This window comes from Ictalurus punctatus, chromosome 23, assembly GCF_001660625.3.
Source record: "Ictalurus punctatus breed USDA103 chromosome 23, Coco_2.0, whole genome shotgun sequence".
Lineage (NCBI taxonomy): Eukaryota > Metazoa > Chordata > Actinopteri > Siluriformes > Ictaluridae > Ictalurus > Ictalurus punctatus.
The window spans coordinates 12,095,869-12,115,393 of NC_030438.2; the positions used below are offsets into that span (position 1 = coordinate 12,095,869).

General features: G+C 38.6%; 1 protein-coding gene across 11 annotated transcripts in view; it reads right to left on the reverse strand.

The window, feature by feature from the left end:
- Positions 1 to 19,525, reverse strand: part of LOC108256205 (intermembrane lipid transfer protein VPS13B) — a 267,316-nt gene that overhangs the window by 130,200 nt on the left and 117,591 nt on the right. For 8 of the 11 annotated variants that reach the window (XM_017452817.3, XM_017452822.3, XM_017452821.3 and 5 more), the window contains 3 exons: positions 15,980 to 16,189; positions 9,265 to 9,433; positions 2,754 to 2,868 (listed from right to left, as the gene is read on the reverse strand). In XM_017452817.3, the coding sequence (XP_017308306.2) occupies positions 2,754 to 2,868; positions 9,265 to 9,433; positions 15,980 to 16,189 (494 nt within the window). Of the gene's footprint in view, positions 1 to 2,466; positions 2,525 to 2,753; positions 2,869 to 7,964; positions 8,160 to 9,264; positions 9,434 to 15,979; positions 16,190 to 19,525 lie in introns of those variants that run through there. The other 3 variants (XR_008393306.1, XM_017452820.3, XR_008393307.1) reach the window with 2 other exon arrangements.

A 19,525-nucleotide genomic window follows, 5' to 3' on the forward strand; every position in this document is an offset into this window, starting at 1 on the left:
CTTTAAAAAATATATTCCATGTTACAAATAACTTCATAAAAAATATAATCAGTAATGTAATCCAAGTATCACAACATGAAAGTAATCTGTAATTGTTTTTGGATTACTTCACGGTCACATATGTAAATAAAGTCTAGAGAAAAAGCAATATGATCTAAAATACTTTTATTCAGAGCTTATTTTAAAGCTTAAAATCATTTACACATTTGAATGACCAGGTAATACGAAGCAATGTGATAACATGGAATTAAAAATGACCTTATATGGCCATGGGCATTGTTTCGACTCAAGACAACTATCATTTGCTGCTATTGTCAAGCAACTGTTGGACGCAGTACACAACAGCGCTTCACCTTTGCGTGTTCGCTGAGAGTAGGCTAATGGTTGAGAGGCAGGAATTTGGCCAATAATTGCTGCAAGTCTTTTATAATTGACTAATTGATATGCGAGAAGTGGGGAATTACAGAGAGGGGTTAAAGCAATGCAAATATGCACACACATGATGCAGTATTGGACCATATGCATGTCATAATGAAACTAAAGCCTTTTTTAAGATCGGGGAACATGTCTGGAAAAAAGAGGACATATGGTCACCACAACAAAAGCATTTCAGAGAACAATTTATGTTAATTTATACTAAATTAACTTTGATAATTTGATTTAATTAAAAAACGTATTTGCACATGCACCAGCAGGATGCTCACATGAGCTACAACTGGCCAGAGAGAACCAGAACTATAAGCAAGCACCTGTCTATATTATGTTATGTCAAAAGATTCATTTATTTGGTTTTAAATGAAAAACAATTGTAATCCTGATAGTATTCCCATTTTTTTTAAAAATGTACCTGTAATCTGATTACTTTCTTTTTTGACGTAAATATAACGGATTACAGTTAACTTTTTTTTTGTATCCTAACTACATAACGCATAACTACATAACACATATTCTGTTACTCCCCAAGCCTAATATTACGATATCCAGTGACATTTACCCTTTTTGCATAGGAGTGCCGCATCGAAGTATGCTAGTAAGAGACATCACTCAGAAATTCTCCAAGAGAGCAGTCTTTTTCTCCCTAATAATATGGGAGAACAGCCAATCAACATATGAATCTGGAATTATCTGTGCAAGAGTTTTGACCTCTCCAATATTAACTTCCTGGAAGACACACCCCCTCCCCCAGGAATCTCAACTTGACTCTTGGATTCTGTCAAGTTAAAAGGAGAATGCCTACAGTGGGGGAAATAAGTATTGGACGTGTCAACATTTTTTTCATTAAATATATTTTCAATGAGGTTATTCAAACAAAATTTTCACCAGACATCAGTATTAACTCAAGAAATCTGGAAATATAAAGAATTCACAACATTAAAGTTCATAAATAAAGTTGTGTGTAATGAAGTGGAATGACACAGGAAAAAAGTATTGAGCACACAAAGAAAAAGCAGTTCTCCAAGGCAAGGAACCAGCTGAAATCCATAAGGAATTATACCCCCTATCTGTGTAAATTAATATCAGCTGGTTTAGTAAATTGATGGTCTATAAAAATGCTTTTTGTTACCAGTATCATGGCAGATATCAATATTGAAATCATCTCATAGCTGGATCAGAAAACTGTCACAAGGTTGCGATGGACATGCAATTTCATGCATAACACTAGATGTTAAGCTCACGATGACTGGGAGAGACGACTCCATGTGTGTTTACAAAGAAATGGCAATTATGTAGAGGATGTGTTGTATATAAAGTTACATTTTGCTAATAAATGTTAATTTCCCCTAAGTATATAGACTTCTGGGACACCCTGTAAATATCTATTATTAAAATATTACTGGGGTTTTTTTGTGGTTTACTGCACATTACTACACAATCACGTAAAAAGACACCATCCACCAGAGTTTCTGAGATTGCCACTGCCAGTACCGACTGTAGAGCTAGTAATCTTATGCCTTTCCCCTTCTCCTTAAACCTCAACTGGAGGAAATTCTAATTTTTCTGTCTTTTTTCTGTTCTTGATGAATAAACCGTTTATTGAAATTTCTTAAACAAAACTCACAAGCAGAGAAAAATCAATATTGCACAGGCCTAACATATGTATATGATTGAACAAGTAAAACATGATTGAGTATGAGCCGTATATGCCACCAAGTAAGTTTCAGCAACAAGCAATACCACCCAGCCTCACCAAATATTCAGCACCAAGAGAATCAATCAGCAACTAATTAAATTAACCATCTCAGCCAATCAGAGGAGGTATAGGGAGAACAACACAGGAGACAAACACTGCATTGCATTTTTGGAACTTTCTGCAATCAGTCTGCAGCAGATATGCAGTCTGTGGATGGGAACAGCTCTGAAATACACATTGCTGCTCCCACTGCCCTGGTATGCTGCAGAATAACTGTGTCTGTTCCTCTGTACAGTTTTAGTTTAGCAGCAGGCTCTGTAACTGGAGAATCTCACCACTGCTTTCTCCTTGCACTGCAGAATCACTCCTTCAAAACAGTCAGCCTCACCTGGTCTAGAACATAACATAACCTATCTCATAACACAATCAGCATACACACCCATCTACAACCTCTCATGAATTAGTTAAAACACTCCTTAAAACACTGAAGCCATGTAAACAGTGTTTGAGATTGGTGTTTTCAACCAAACAATGCAATACAAGTTAACAACGTACAAACATTGAACAGTGAATCATTTTCTTTCATCTACTCACTATTTCCCATTCTTTCCATGTGTCCTACCTGCTTCTGTAATGGTCAATGTTGAAGCTGCTCACTTTACATTTCAGTTTGGTGTACACGTCCTGCATGTCCACTGATGCACTTAGATCCTCCAGCTCACTGAGCACACAGATCTCTGTAAACAAACACAACACTACTTACACATATTCAACAAACTTGCAAATTTTATCAGGCACATTTTGTTATATAACAGGCATTCTATTTTATTCTACCAAGCTTGCAAATGAAATAAAATGCTGAGAAATTAACTGCCAAAGGCTTTCTTACAAACACACTTGTGAAGATAAAGTTTGTTTTTTACCGAGTAGTACTGAGTCTCTCTTTAAATTGGGCGCAGTGCTGTAACCAGTTACAATGGATATAAAAAGTCTAGACACCCCTATTATAATGGCAGGTTTTTGTGATGTGTGTAAAAAAAATAATAAATAAATAAATAAAAATAAATAAATAAAAAAAATGAAACCAAGTTAAATCATGTCAGAGCTTTTTCCACCCTCAATGTGAAATTACAACATATAAAAATATGTGAAAAACAATCAAACTATTTTATGGACAATGGAAAAATAAAAAACAATAACCTAGTTGCATAAGTATGCACACCCTAAAATAATGCTTTGTTGAAGCACATCACTCAGTCGTTTTGGTTAAGAGTCTGTCAGCATGGCACATCTTGACTTGGCAATATTTTCCCACTCTTTCTTGCAAAAACATACTAGATCCATCAAATTTTGAGTGCATGTCCTGTGCACAGCCCGCTTCAGGTCACTCCACTGATTTTTAACTCAATTCAGATCTGGGCTCTGGCTAGGTCATTCAAAAAGCTTGATCATCTTTTGGTTAAGTCATTCCTTTATTGACTCAGATGTATACATTGGGTCATTGTCATGCTGAAAAATGAAATTCCTATTTATCTTCAGCTTACTAGCAGACACCTGAAGGTTTCGCACTATAATCAACTGGTATTTGTAGCTATTCATGAGAGGGCGACTGATAGTGGATTTTACCGATAACTAAGTTTGGCAGTACCTGCCAATAACCAATTAATCAACTGATAGTTTTTAAAATTGGTACTGAATGAAAGCATAACAGTCAAAGTAAAATATTGCTGAACTTTATTACAAAAAAAAGTGTTGAAAGTACTCTACTTTTTTTTAAATGAAATATACAAATGTTAATATAAATTAACTAATTAATAAATAATTAATTAAGAACTATTAAAGTAAATAAAAGATGTACATCCAAACAGAACCAAATTGTACTCCAAATAACTCATTGTCCATGTTTTAAATCCGCATCTGAAGTATCCCACTCCATGTAGAATTTAGTCTCAAGTGTCAAAACAAACACCAAGGTGTCAGTGATGGTTATTATTTCACCACTAGAGGCCGCTCTTGGAGTATATAATGACGGCGAACCCTTCTCATCCACTCCCGCAACCGCAATGGACACACCCAGGAAAAACCATCAGTGTGGATTTTTGCAGATAACCGATAGTTCCAGCAATCGGTTATTGGTGCCATTAACCGGCTTTGTCATTAATTCATAACATCCCTCCACCTTGATAAAAGCCCCAGGTCTGGCTGAAGAAAAGCAGCCCTAAAGCATGATGATGACACCACCATGATGTACCAAAGGTATAGTGTTCTTTTGGTGCTATGCTTTTTTTTTTGCACCAAACATTCCTTTTGGAATTATGGAATTATTAGGACTTTTGTAACTTGTCAGACCATAACATGTTGCCACATGGTTTGGGGTGATTTAGTTGGGCTTGAATGTTTTTTGGGAGAAAGGACATCTGTCTAACCACCCTACAAAAACAGCTGATGTTTATTTGAGTTTAATCAGAATAATGTCATTGATGACAGTTGTATGACAATTACTTTTAAACATGCGATTGAATGTGATTGGTTCATTCTCAACACAGCCACATTCCCAACTATAAAAGGGTGTACAGACTTATGCAACCAAGTTATTGCTTTTTTTCCCTTCTATTTTTCTCTAAAATGTCTGTGTTTTTCACTTAATTTTTATATGATGTAATTTCACATTGAGGGTGGAAAAAGTTCTGCTATGATTAGTCTTGGGTTATTTTTTTTTTTACATCACAATAACCTGCCATTTCAACAGGGTTGTGTAGACTTTTTATATCCATTGTACATACATTCCCCTCCGTAAATACTGGAATGGCAAGGCCAATTATTTTGTTTTTGCTATACACTGAAGACCTTCGTGTTTGAAAAAAAAATTTTTTATATAAGACAACAGATTTCCTGATATTTATATCTACATGTTTTTAAACAATTTAGAACATGGCACCTTTTGTTTGAACCCAACCGTTTATTAAGTGATAAGAAATATTGAAACATGTGACTGACAGGTGTTTCTTGCTGCCCAGGTGTGCCCTACCACAAGATGCAAAACACTCATCAGTAGTAAGAATCAGAAGGCCAGATTGGAATTTGCCAAGAAATACAGAGATGAGCCACAAAAATGATGGAAAGGCCAAAGTGTGGAAAAAGAAAGGATCTGCTCATGATCCAAAATATATAAGCTCATCGGTCAAGCAGGGTGGAGGTGGTGTCTTGGCTTAGGCTTGCATGGCTGCTTCTGGAATGGGCTCACTAATTTTTATTGATGATGTAACTCATGAGGGTAGCAGCAGAATGAATTTATAAGTCTACAGAAACAATCTTCTTCCAATTTACAGAGAAACGCATCCAGTCTAATTGGATGATTACATTTCTCCCAGCATTACTCAAAACACACTGCCAACACAACAAAGGGGGGGGGGTTAGACTGGCCAAGTCAAATCACCAGACCTTAACCCAATTGATAACACCCCCCCCCCCACACACACACACACACACACAAAGATGCCATTGTTCCAAGTTGTTTAACATATCTTGATGTAATTACTAGTGTAAGCTTAAATTCGGATCTATCATCTCATATTCGTCATTTGATCTCAAACCCAAATGACTTCAGTGTATAACAAAAAGAAAAGAATTGGCCTTGCTGTTCCAATACCTTTGCAGGGGACTGTGCATTTATGCATGTTTGTGCGTGTGTGTAATACAGTCATGGGAATACAACAAAAATGTGACAAAAACACAAAACAAACAAACAAAAAAACGAACATATCAATATGTAGTCATTTTTTTCCAAAAAATAAAACAACATTCAGAATCCAGGCAGGAAAAATAAGTACATCTTATAATTCAGTAACATTTAGAACCACCTTTAGCAACAATAACTTGAAGTAAATGTTTTCTGTAGGAGTCTCTGACAACGTTTTAGAGAAATTGTGGCCCACTTTGCTTTACAACATTGCTTCAGTTCATTGATATCTGAGGGCATAAATTTATGCACAGCTCTCTTAATTAAGATCCTTCCACAGCATCTCAATGGGGTTGAGGTCTGGACTTTGAAGTCAGCATTCCAACACCTTGATTTTTTTGCTTCTTTAGCCATTCAGATGTTGATTTGATGGTGTGTTTGTGATCACTGACCTGTCGCATGACCCAATTTCAGCCCAGCTTAAGCTGCTGGACAGATGACCTCACATTTGTCTCAATAATATTCTGCAATAAAGTGGAATTCATTGTTGTCCCAATGATTGCAAGTTTCCCCAGGTCCTGTCGCTGCAAAACAATCCCAATCAATCATCACCGCTCCATGTGTTTGGTTTTTGCCAAACATGGTGCTCTGCATTATGACCAAACATCTCCACCTTGGTCTCATCAGTCCAAAGGATATTGTTTCAGAACTTCTGTGGCTTATTCAGATGCAAACCTAAGTCATGCTGCCACGATAAGGGGCATTTTCCTAGCCACAAGCCATTCTTGCGCAGTCTTTTTATGATTGTGCTGTCATGAATGTAAACATTTAATGTGCTTACAGAGGCCTGGAGGTCACATGATTTAGCTCTTGGGTTCTTCTTTATATCTCTGAGCATTAAACGGTCTGATGTTGGACTGAATTTTCTGGGATGCCCACTCCTGGAAAGATGGGCAATTGTCCAAAGGCTTTGCATTTTCAAACAATCTCTCATATTGTAGAATGGTGAATTTTAAATTGTTTAGAGATGGCCTTAACCATTCCCAGATTGATGAGAAACAACAATTGTTTCCCTGAGGTCATGGCTGATGTCCATTCGTCTTGGCATGATTTGGACCCACACCTGAGTGATCCAGAACAACAAAGTGCCAAAGGGTCTGCTTATATAGAGGTATAACACTTCTTGATGATTAATTAATCTGATTATGACTCTCTTCCTGAATGTGGAAATATGAAGGGTGTACTTGTGTTTTCCACCTGGTTTCTGAATGTCGGTTTACTTTTTTTTTTTTTTTTTTTTTTGGGGGGGGGGGGGGGGGGGACTACATATTGAAATCTGTTGCATTTTTTTTGTTGCTGATGTTGTTACATGAGGTTATCTGTTTGTTCATAGATTGGTGAAGACCAATTTTTATTTTATTGTTTTTAAGACTTTGCGACTTTCTTTACCAAAAAGGTTACATCAATCAGAAACCTGTTCTCAGCCCCAGACGTGCATAGACTGACTCCTCCTCCATGTAACTCCCAACTGACTTCCTTCTCTCTCCTCTCAGAGACTGATGTCTCTAAACTCCTCCTCTCTAGCCATCCCACAACCTGTCCTCTTGACCCTATCCCTTCTCACCTTCTTCAGTCCATCTCTCCCACACTATTACCTGCACTCACGCACATGTTTAACACATCGCTCTCTATTGGCACATACCCTACCTCATTTAAGCAAGCCCGGGTTACCCCACTGCTTAAAAAACCATTACTCAACCCTGCTATAGTTGACAACTACAGACCTGTTTGCCTACTCCCTTTTCTTTCGAAAACTCTTGAAAGAGCCGTTTTTAATCAACTCTCAAATTTTCTCACACAGAACAACCTCCTGGACACAAAGCAGTCTGGCTTCAAGAGCAACCACTCCACGGAGACTGCTTTGCTTTCCGTCACTGAAGCCTTACGACTAGCAAGAGCAACCTCTAGATCATCTGTCCTCATCCTACTTGACCTCTCTGCTGCTTTCGACACTGTGAACCATCAGATTCTCCTGTCAGCTCTCTCCAGCCTGGGCATCACTGGAACGGTTCTGCACTGGGTGGAATCCTATCTCTCTGACAGATCCTTCAAGGTATCATGGAGGGGAGGTATTTCTGAAACTCAGCAACTTACAACTGGCGTTCCACAGGGGTCAGTTCTGGGTCCACTCCTCTTTTCTATCTACACCACATCTCTAGGGCAGGTGATTGAGTCTCATGGCTTCTCATATCATTGCTATGCTGATGACACCCAGCTCCATTTGTCCTTCCAGCCTGACGATCCATCCGTCTCTGCACGCATCTCTGCTTGCCTTTCGGGCATCTCGGTCTGGATGAAGGAAAACCATCTTAAACTTAACCTGGCAAAATCTGAGCTTCTCGTCATCCCAGCCTGTCCCTCAATCAACCACAACCTCACTGTACAGCTTGGCTCACTCACACTCATGCCAACCAGGACGGCCAGGAACCTTGGGGTGATTCTTGATGATGGCTTGACCTTTGCAGAGCATATCTCAGCAACTGCAAGTACCTGTAGGTTCATCCTTTACAACATCAAGAAAATCTGACCCTACATCACCAAACAGGCTACACAGATTCTAGTCCAGGCTCTTGTTATCTCTAAACTGGACTACTGCAACTCACTGCTTTCAGGCCTCCCAGCCAGCTCCATCAAACCCCTTGAGATGATTCAGAATGCTGCAGCGCGCCTCGTCTTCAACCAGTCCAAGAGAACCCATGTCACACCCCTCTTCATCTCCCTCCATTGGCTTCCTGTAGCTGCCCGCATCAAGTTCAAGGCCTTGATGCTCACCTACAAGACCTTGTCAGGAACAGCACCCTCCTACCTCAACTCTCTCCTGAAGGCCTACGTTCCCTCTCGCAATCTGCGATCGATTAGCGACCGACGTTTAGCAGTTCCAACTCAGCGTGGCGCAAGGTCCCTTTCCAAAACCTTCACACTAACTGTTCCTCAGTGGTGGAATGCACTTCCAATCTCAATCCGGACTGCAGAATCTCTCACCATCTTCAAAAAGCAACTAAAGTCCCACCTCTTCTATGAACACCTAACAAACTCATAATAAATAAAAAATTTAAAAATAAAAAATAAAAAAAAATAAAAAAATAAAAAATGAACTTACACCTCTACTCTGCACTTTGCTTCTTCTGGAATTCAATTAATAGATCTCGTATGGTAGCACTTCTTGTATTGTTCTCTGCTTGATATCGCTTTGCTTGTATCTTTCTCATTTGTAAGTCGCTTTGGATAAAAGCGTCTGCTAAGTGAATAAATGTAAATTGTTAATGAGCAAATAGGCAAGGCCTCTTGAACACTGAAACCACAGTGCCTGCATCGTTAGTGTGTTATATGTAAAGTTATTCAATGCTCACACGGTACAGACTGACTCTTACAGTTGGGAGGAGGACAGCTCTACCTGTCTTTGTGGTTGGGTCTGGAGCGAACAGTTTGACAGTCAGTTTAGGCAGCATCCACTGCATCCAAAGGCTAACCTTCCCACTGGCCCCACCAATTGTGCTTGTCTTCTGCTCTAGAGTTAGAGGCTCACAGAAGGAGGGGTCCTCACCAGTTGGCACAGAGTCACCCTGAGTAACATACAGTCATTACATTTTCATTAAAATAGTCCATATTTACTTGTATATTTGTTCAAGACTATGGCCTGCAGGTATCCATCCATGTTAGTATAGGACTTTGGTTAGGGATACATACTGATGTTCAGGTGGGATTCTGAATTAACAGCAGAAAGATGGCATTTGTTTGTTGCATCGGAACACATGCATACTTACAAAGTTTGGTGTTCCACAATAGTCTAGGCCTACTGCTGTTTTCTCTATGCAGTCAGCCCATATTTGAACACTGACAAAAATATTGTTATTTTAGCTGTCTATCAAAGTATATGGGAGTTAAAATTAAATAAGAAGAATATGAGAATATGAGTTCAAAGTGTTTACATACAAATCATGTGAAGGATAAAGGAATTACAGCACTTTTTATATGCCAATTCCATATTAAGGGACAAAAAGTAATTTGGCAATTGGATGCTCTTCTGTTCCGTGCCCAGGTGTATGTTATTTCAAGTGTAGCATTTGCATTTAGAATCTGTTGCTGTCAACCCTCAATGTGAAGCTCAAAGGGCCGTCTCTGCCAGTGAAGCAAGCTATTATTAGGCTGAAAAATCAAAACAAATCCATCAGAGAGATAACAAAAATCTTTAGGTGTGGTCAAATCAAGCATTTGGTACATTCTTACAAAGAAATAGCATGTTGGTGAGTTCAGGGACACCAAAAGGCCTGAAAGACCATGGAAAACAAAATGATCCCCTCTCTGCATTGTGATGCAAAGAAGCAAATATGCCTTTAGCACAGAAGTATAAACCAGGCTTAACATCTATCAATATAACAGATAAAGTGTGATTATACCACGGTATGGTTAAATATATTCTGTTAAATTTTATCTAATCTTCAAATATGACTAATTCAGCATAGTCAGGTCCATAAGTATTTGGACAGAGACACAATTTTTGGAATTTTGCCTCTGTACTCCACCATAATGGATTTGAAATTAAGCAATCAAGGTGTGACTGAAGTGTAGACTTTTTAGCTTTAATTCAAGGGCTTATCAAAAAATATTGCATTAAATATTTAGTAATTAAATGTTAATAAAAATGTCCCTCCATTTTCACAGACTCAAAAGTAATTGGACAATTGACTGATAAGCAGTTTCACGCCCAGATGTGGCCTGCTTCCTTGTTATTTCATGCCGAATTAAGGAGATAAAAGGTCTGGAGATGGAGATTCAAACCTTTGAATTTGCATTTGGTAGCTGTTCATGGGAACTCTCAACATGCGGTCCAAAGAGGTGTCAAGGCAAATGAAGGAGACCATCATTAGACTTAAAAAACAAAACAAAAACAGACCTGTCAGAGTGATAGCAGAAACTTTAGAAGTGGCCAAATCAACAATCTGGTACATTCTTAAGAAGAAAGAATGCACTGGTGAGCTCAGGAACACCAAAAGGCCCCGGAAGGCCATACTATAAAAAAATGTCAGTGGTTTTACCGGTGAAGAATGTAAAATAGGGAAAGTAAAAAACTGTTAATTACAAAACATGAAACTAAACTTTAATTAACAGTTAAATCCGTGTAAACCCAAGAACTGTTGACACTTTTTGCATTATTGTTTTGTAAAAAATGCATTATTTTACCATAAAAAAAAAAAAAAAAAAACAGAAAACCCTTAAAGCAAAGGTAAAGTACACAGTAAATTACTGTATTTTCTACAGATGCAGGTGCATGTTTTTTTTTCTTGCATTGTATTGTTTACAATAAATAACAATTATATGGTCAACAAGAATATCAGTGCACTTCTACGGGAATAAATCATTTTAGGCCCAATCTCTCCTATTAATTAGATTACATGATTGTTTAGATTACAATGACTCTTTAGTGTCTCATGAAGATTCATAGAGAACTTAATTTCAAGAGTGTTCATGATTATAAATAATGATTTGTTTACTTCAAAAATATCTTGTCTCATTACAAATAGATTGTATCCTAACAAACTTCGTGACATTTTCAAATGTGTTGCAGTTGAACATGGAGGCACTGGCTACAACTGAAATCTGATTGGCTGCTTAAATGCTCCTGTCCTGACAAAGATCAGTGATGAGTGACAGAGCACTCCATTAGTTGGGTCAGTTCATTTCAAATTCAACCCGCATAACCATTTTGTTCTTCCGCAGTGCATTTTCAGCATCCACTTAAGCTTCAGTGGTAAGCTATTAAACACTTTAACTAATGTCTCAAAGGACATTAGTGTTGCTGTCACTTAACTTCTCTTTGTCTAATGTTAGGAAGCTAATTAGCTACAACACACTAGTTAATTTATTAGCTAGTTACCTAGGCTAAGAAATTTTGGATGGTAGCTAGCTAGCTGGCTAATTAATTAGGTTTCACACATTAGGTTTCATAGCTGCACAGATCAGGGAAGTAAAATATAGCGGCTGACACATAAAACCTATAATGTTTGGTCATGCCACACAGCCACACATTCATTAATTGTTGTGAATAATTGCTGCTGATCATTTTCCTTGTAGTTTTGTTCAAGAATATCAACTTCATTAATAGGCACTGTTTCAAAGATGAGCAAATGTTTGCTTGTCCAAATATGTCAAAAAAGCCAACAAATATCTATGGGGTGTATTTATTTTTTCACATGACTGTATATGTTAAAACGTTCAGGTTTTTCTTAAAACAAACTTCACCTGTGAATAGCTGTCGAACATTTTGTGAGATAATATGCATGGATTTAAAAAAACAACAACATTTATTTGTATTTAAGCTGCAAATGTGGATGGGCAATGTTCAGATGATCCAACATCTGCAGAACCAGAGTCTCCAAGCAGTTCCTCCAACCCAGTAGGACCTGATTGTTTCTACTGTTTTCATACTGCAATTGTAATGGATATATCTAATCATAGTCTTTTGGATCAGCAATTAGATCATTTATGTTCACATGTCTTGGTGACAGCGTGTTTATGAAAGTGTTGGGACATTCCCCCTGGTGTTATTTTCATTGGTTCTGTCCAGCCATCAAATAATTATTCTGCTCCCCTACAACCTGATGGTATGCTTTTGTTTTATATTTTATTTTGTGTATATACAGTATGTATATTATTATTAATGGGGGAAAAAAGTTGTGATTGTAAATATTATTTATGTAAAATATTTAAGTTGTGATTGCAGGGTTCATACAGATGCTTTATAATGAAATTCCAGGACTTTCAATGACTTTTCAAGCACTATTTTTTTTTTGTTTTCAAGGACTACACAAGAGATGTCATTCAAACATAATTTATTTCTACATTTTAGGTTAGGGTTATTTTAACAAATCAGGTAAAGGGGTTGTTGTTGTTTTGAAGCGACACTATACTCAGTGACAGGAGCACTGTTGAAAAACGTTGCTAGATTATGTCATGCACTAATTAGTATTTTCATTCTGCCTAGTGTCAGCCCTTTATAACATCTCCTACTCTCTGTGCTCATATACTGTATTTTAATACAGCCAAATTCCCAATAAAGCTGTTCTCATTTACATATGCTTTCTGTTTCTGTTGTTAGACAATGGAACAAGTATGAAATAGTGACTGAACCACGGTCCATTAAGACTACATGTTCACCAGCAGTCACTTCCAAGCTTCTGCTCTGCACTGCTAAAATCCTGATTTATAACCGAGACATCCTCTGACAAAACCACCACACACATAAGTTAAAGACATGGGTGCGCTGTGATTTCGGCTGTATTCACATGTAAAATGATCACTCAGAGAGAAAGTTAAAAGCGAATGAACATGCTGCTCCTCTCTGCTACTTACTGAAGGTAGCTAAGGTTTGCCGAAAAAGCCACTAAATTTGACACTGTGCTTTAAAATAAATAAATAAATAAATAAATAAAAAGTGGCTAAAGAGGTCTATAAAGTAGACCAGAACTGTCTCTGTTATAATGAGTGAGTGAATCAGTGGGTGAGGGAGGAGAGGAGGGGGAGGGGCTGCAGTGGGGAGCCATATTTTGAGTGATGGCATTGTATTTGTGTTCCATCGAAAATAAACACTTTAAATTTATTTAAATTCATCACTAGAATTTTCTATATTTCTGCATAAATATGACCTAAAACAAGTCCTCAAATTTGAGAAAGAGAAACCAATTTAACAAATGAAACTAAATTATTATACTTGGTCATTTGTTCATTGAGGAATATGATTCAATATTACCTATCTGTGAGTGGCAAAAGTGTGTGAACCTCTAGGATTAGCAGTTAATTTGAAGATGAAATTACTGTCAGGTGCTTTCAATCAATGGGATTGGGTTTTATTTAAAAAACAGGGTCTGATCCCGTCTGATCCTCACAACACATGTTTGTGGAAGTGTATAATGGCACACACAAAGGAGATTTCTGAGGACCTCAGAGAGTTGTTCATGGTCATCAGACTGGAAAAGGTTACAAAACCATCTCTAAAGGGTTTGGACTCCCCCAATCCACAGTGAGACAGATCGTGTACAAATGGAGGAAATTCAAGACTATTGTTAACCTCCCCAGGAGTGGTCGACCAAGAAAGATCACTCCAAGAGCAAGATGTGTAATAGTCCGTGAGGTCACAAAGGAACCCAAGGTAACTTCTAAGCAACTAAACGCCTCTCTCACACTGGCTAATATTAGAGGTTCATGAGTCCACCATCAGGAGAATACTGAACAACAAATGACAGGGTTGCAAAGAGAAAGCCATTGCTCTCCAAAAAGAACATTGCTGCCCATGTGCAGTTTGCTAACGATCATGTGGACAAGCCAGAAGACTATTGGAAAAATGAGACCAAAATAGAACTTTTTGGTTTAAATGAGAAGTGTTATGTTTGAAGAAAGGGGAAAAAATGCATTCCAATATAAGAACCTTATCCCATCTGTGAAATATGGTGGTGGTAGTATCAAGGTTTGGGCCTGTTTTTCTGCTAGGACAACTTGCCATCATTGATGAAACAATGAATTCTGAATTATACCAGCGAATTCCAAAGGAAATGTCAGGACATCTGTCCGTTAAAATGAATCTCAAGAGAAAGCGGGTCATGCTGCAAGACAACGACCCTAATGTTGTGGGAGGAGCCAAAGCAAGCAGTTCATGTGAGAAAACCCACCTACATCCTAGAGTTGAAGCTGTTCTATACTGAGGAATGATATGAAATTCCTCCAAGCCGATGTGCAGGACTGATCAATAGTTACCAGACGTAGTTTAGTTGCTGCACAAGAGGGTCACACCAGACAAAGCAAAGCAAATCATGTACTTTTGTAACTCATAGATGTGTAATTGTATTATTTTCCTCAATAATTAAATTACCAAGTATAATATTTTTGTCTCATTTGTCATTATCTACTTTTAGGACTTGTGTGAAAATCTGATGTTGTTTTAGGTCATATTTATGCAGAAATATAGAAAATTCTAAAGGGTTGCAAACTTTCAAGCATCACTGTAGAAGTAGCAGGGTGATATCTGAAGTGTATTGAGCCATAATTTCTCTCAAATGCTGCAAAACTGATAGGATGATGTTTCACAGTACAGATGGATAATGACCCAAAACGTACTGCGAAAGAGATTCTTAAGGCAAAGAAATGTTCTTAAATGTCCGATGACCTCAACCTAATTGAGCGTGGTTGTCCCTTACTGAAGACAAAACTGAAGGCAGAAAGACCCATAAACAAGCAGCAACTGAAGGCAGCTGCTGTAAAGGCCTGCCAAAGCATCTCAAGGGAGGCTTAGCATTTGGTCATGTCCATGGGTTCCAGACTGCAGGCAGTCATTGACTGCAAAGGATTTGCATCCAGGTATTAAAAATAATCAGAATATTTATGATTATGTTAGTTTGTTCAATTACTTTTTGAGCCTGTGAAAATGGAGGGACTCTATTTTTGTTAAACCCATTGAATTAAAGCTGAAAGTCTACATTTAATTTCAAATCAATTGTGGTGATGTACAGAAGCAAAAATATTAATATTCTGTGGCTGTCAAAATACTTATGGACCTGACTGTGTATATCATCCTCAAAGTAAACATGTTCTCTACTGAAGGACGATATCTGTTTAGCTGTGTGTCAAGATCACAGATCTAACAGCACATATTCTCAGTTTATGCTGGACCATGTTACTGTGTAGTTAGAGACCGAGAAACACATTATATTGTGTGACAAGTGTTTTTTCTATTAACTCTCTCTTACCATTGAATTTAAGTGCATCTGATACAACTGGTTACTAGAGTATTGTGCCACTGAGTTCGCTCTCTCAGTGCTCAATTTTTCCCATCTATTTCCTATGAGGACTATTTTTCACATACCATGATTTCTCAGTTGTTTTCTTTCTGATAAACACAAAGAAAGTTTATCTGTAAAGTTGGTTACAAACCTGTATTCACACCTGTTCGAATCAACTCGGATACCAAACACACCAAACATACTACAGCAACAGTACAGTTACCTGGCCACTCACACACAACCATCCCCTCTGTGTATGTGTAAGCATCTGTGTGTGAGCGTATGCAGTGTAAGCGGTAGATCTGGATGCAGTGAGTGTGTGATATATGTATAATAAACCTCTGTGGGGGAGCCCAGGTCAGCTGAACGACTGAAGCTGCCATTATCAGGAGGAATGGTGCCTGCACTGCTGTGGAAGGGAGAGGTAGATCCAGCAGGTTGGGGAGGAGTCTCCCCTTGAAAGCCAGATGCATGCCACAAGATTCCTCTTCTCTGCAGACAGTCCCAAATACGGCTCCAATTTAGAAACAACTCGTATAATAGCTGCACCTGAGGGTAGGAATGAATAATTTATCAATTTTTCATTAAATGTCCTCACTGAATGGTGTAATGCAACAATAACAGAAGCAGTAGTAAGTATCCCTGGTTGGGACTCCCTAACACCATGATCTTGCTACAAATTATTTATCTTCCATAACACACACATCCTGAAGTTTAGACCCATCACACAGTCCCCTCTGAAAGTATTGGAACAGCAAGGCCAATTCTATTGTTTTCACTATTTCGCGAGACATTTGGGTTTGTGATCAAAAGATAAATATAAGACCATAGATCAGAATTTCAGCTCTCATTTCCTCATATTTACATCTAGATGTGTTAATCAACATAGAACATGGAACATTTTGTTTGAACCCACACATTTTTCAAATATTGGAACATGTGACTCTTGGGTGTTTCTTGCTGCCCAGGCGTGCCCTGTTATTTAAAGAATTAAGAGCTATGAATGTCTACTCTTGGTTTAAGCCCTAGGTTTCACTTGTGAAGACTGCATTTGTTGTTGAAAAGGATAAACCATCTTGAAGACCAGAGATCTGTCAATGGGCAAAAAGCAAGCCATTTTGAAGCTGAGAAAAGAGAAAAAAAATTATCAGAGCCATTGCACAAACATTGGGCATAGCCATGACATCCATTTGGAATGTCCTGAAACATAAAGAAACCACTGTAGTATTAACAACCAAACATGGAACAGGTTGGCCAAGGAAAACAACAGCAGCTGATGTCATGATTTAAACATTGTGAGAGCTGTGAATAAAACCCCAAAACAACAGTTAGTGACATCACCAACAACTTTCACAGGGCAGGGGTGAAGGTATCACGGTCCACCTTTTGAAGAAGACTTTAAGTGCAGAAACTTAGAGGCCATACCACTATGTCCAGAAAACTCATGAGCAGTAAGAATCAGAAGGCCAGATTGGAATTCGCATAGGAAATTCAGAGCAACAGAGATGGAATAAAGATTAACCTCTACCAAAGAGATGGAAAGACCAAAGTGTGGAGAAAGAATGGATATTTGGATGATCCAAACCCAAATGTCTTCAATTTATTGTGAAAAAAAAAAATTGACCTTGCTGTTGCAAATACTTTTGGAGGGGACTGTACATTCATCTGCAGTACAAGAATATCCAAGAGGAACACAGAAGAGTGCATCCAACCACTGACCACCAAGCCATGAAAACAATAGTACAGCCTAGGCTTGTGCGATATTAGTTTTTCCCTGCTTGTGATTTTCCATTTTAAAGTATCATGATATATGATATATATAACTGCCAGATACGATGGCCTGAAAGAGACAATGAGCATTCCCACCATTCCAGTTGTATGGATAGTACAAGAGGGCATAATATTTTTAGCAGCCACGGAGAACTTTGGCAATCACAAAAACTCAGCTTGATGGTGGAGTTTTAAGTGATTCTGCAGTAATGCCCATAAAACAATTTAAAAAACATAACACATTTCCATATAATTGTTTTACATATTGTTTGACTAATGTTTACATGGCTAAATATTCACTGTTAATCCTGCTGCTCAAAGTGTTTGAGCATCTCCTCCCCCTCCTACCAGACCTCCGACCTGTCACTCAACAGGGATCATCAATAACTCCACCCTGCAGTCTCTCTCTGGCAGTCAATCAGGTGAAGAAGGAGCTAAAGAAGATCAAGGCAAGAAAGGCCTGGGCCCGGATGGAATAAGCTCCAGACCGCTTAAAGACTGTGTAGATCAGGTCAGTGAGGTCATCCTGCACATCTTTAACCTGAGCCTCCGACTGGAGCGAGTTCCAGTACTGTGGAAGACTACCTGTGTGGTTCCAGTACCCAAAATTGTTCATCCTAGGGATCCCAACCACATCAGACTGGTAGCCTTAACTTCTCATCTGATAAAGTCCATGGAGAGGATTGTACCGCAACAGCTGCAGACCCTGGTGAGCTCAGAGCTATACCCCCTACAGTTCGCTTACTGACCAGGCATTGGGGTTGATGACGCCATTATTTATCTAATGCACAGATCACTGCTATACCTAGAGCATACTGGGAGTGTTGTGAGGATCATGTTTTTTTTTTCTTTTTTCTACTGCTTTCAATACAATTCAGCTGTTACTATTTAAGGGAGAAGCTTTTGGGAGCTGGAGTTGACCGCCATCCGGCTGCATGGATCACCAACTATCTCACTGACAGACTGTATGTCTGATGTGGTGGTTAGCAGCACGGGAGCACCACAGGTTACAGTGCTTGCTCCCTTTCTCTTCACCTTGTACACAGCAAACTTCAGGCATAGTACTAGCAGTTGCCACATGCAGAAGTTCTCTGATGATACTGTCATTGTTGGACGAGTATCAGAAGAGAACGATCAGGAATTCCCGGAGGTCATCACTGACTTTGTCAACTGGTGTGAGTTAAACCACCTTTGCCTCAATGCCAGCAAGACAAAGGAGATGGTGGTCTGCACTGGTGAACACCCAGGGTGTTGACATCGAGAGGGTGGAGACGTACAAATTCCTGGGTGTTCACCTAAACAATAAACGTGACTGGTCCATATACACAGATGTCCTGTATAAAAAAAGGCCAAAGTTGTCTCCACCTGCTGAGGAGACTGAGGTCTTTTGGTGTGTGCAGGACTCGTTTTGGTCTTTTGGTGTGTGCTAAAATCATTCTATGACACTGTGGTAGCATCTGTTATCTTCTATGCAGTAGTCTCCTGGGGAGTCGGGAGCACAGAGAGGGACAGGAAATGACTTAAACAGGTTAAGAGGGCTAGCTCTGTCCTAGTCCGCCCTCTGGACAGCATAGAGGTGGAGGGGGAGAGGAGGATGTTAGCTAAGTTGGGGTCAATCATGGGCAATTCCTCTGACCCCCTGTATGAAACAGTGGTGTCCCTGAGCAGCTCTTCAGTGTAAGAAGGAGCGCTACTGCAGGTCCTTCATCCCTACGGCAGTCAGACTCTTTAATGCAAAAAACAACATAATGTAGCACTACTAGTCAGCCAACACAATAAGTCACAATAATTCTGCAATATGAACATTTATTCACTTATTACTATTTGTTGCTCAACCTCTACTCTTAACTGTGCAATAATCCATTTATCACTTATCTGTATATAAACGAGGTGTTACTCATTTGTATATATTCATATTTGTATTCATCTGTACATACATTGAGGTGTTCATAGTTTACATATTACCATTATTATTACTACTATTATTCTTATTTTTCTATTCCTTTTTTTTTTTTATTCTATTCCTATTTACTGTGCATTTATTCTTATCGGACTTTTTGTGTAATTGAGCTGCTGTAACAAGGGAATTTCCCCAGTGTGGGACCAATAAAGTTT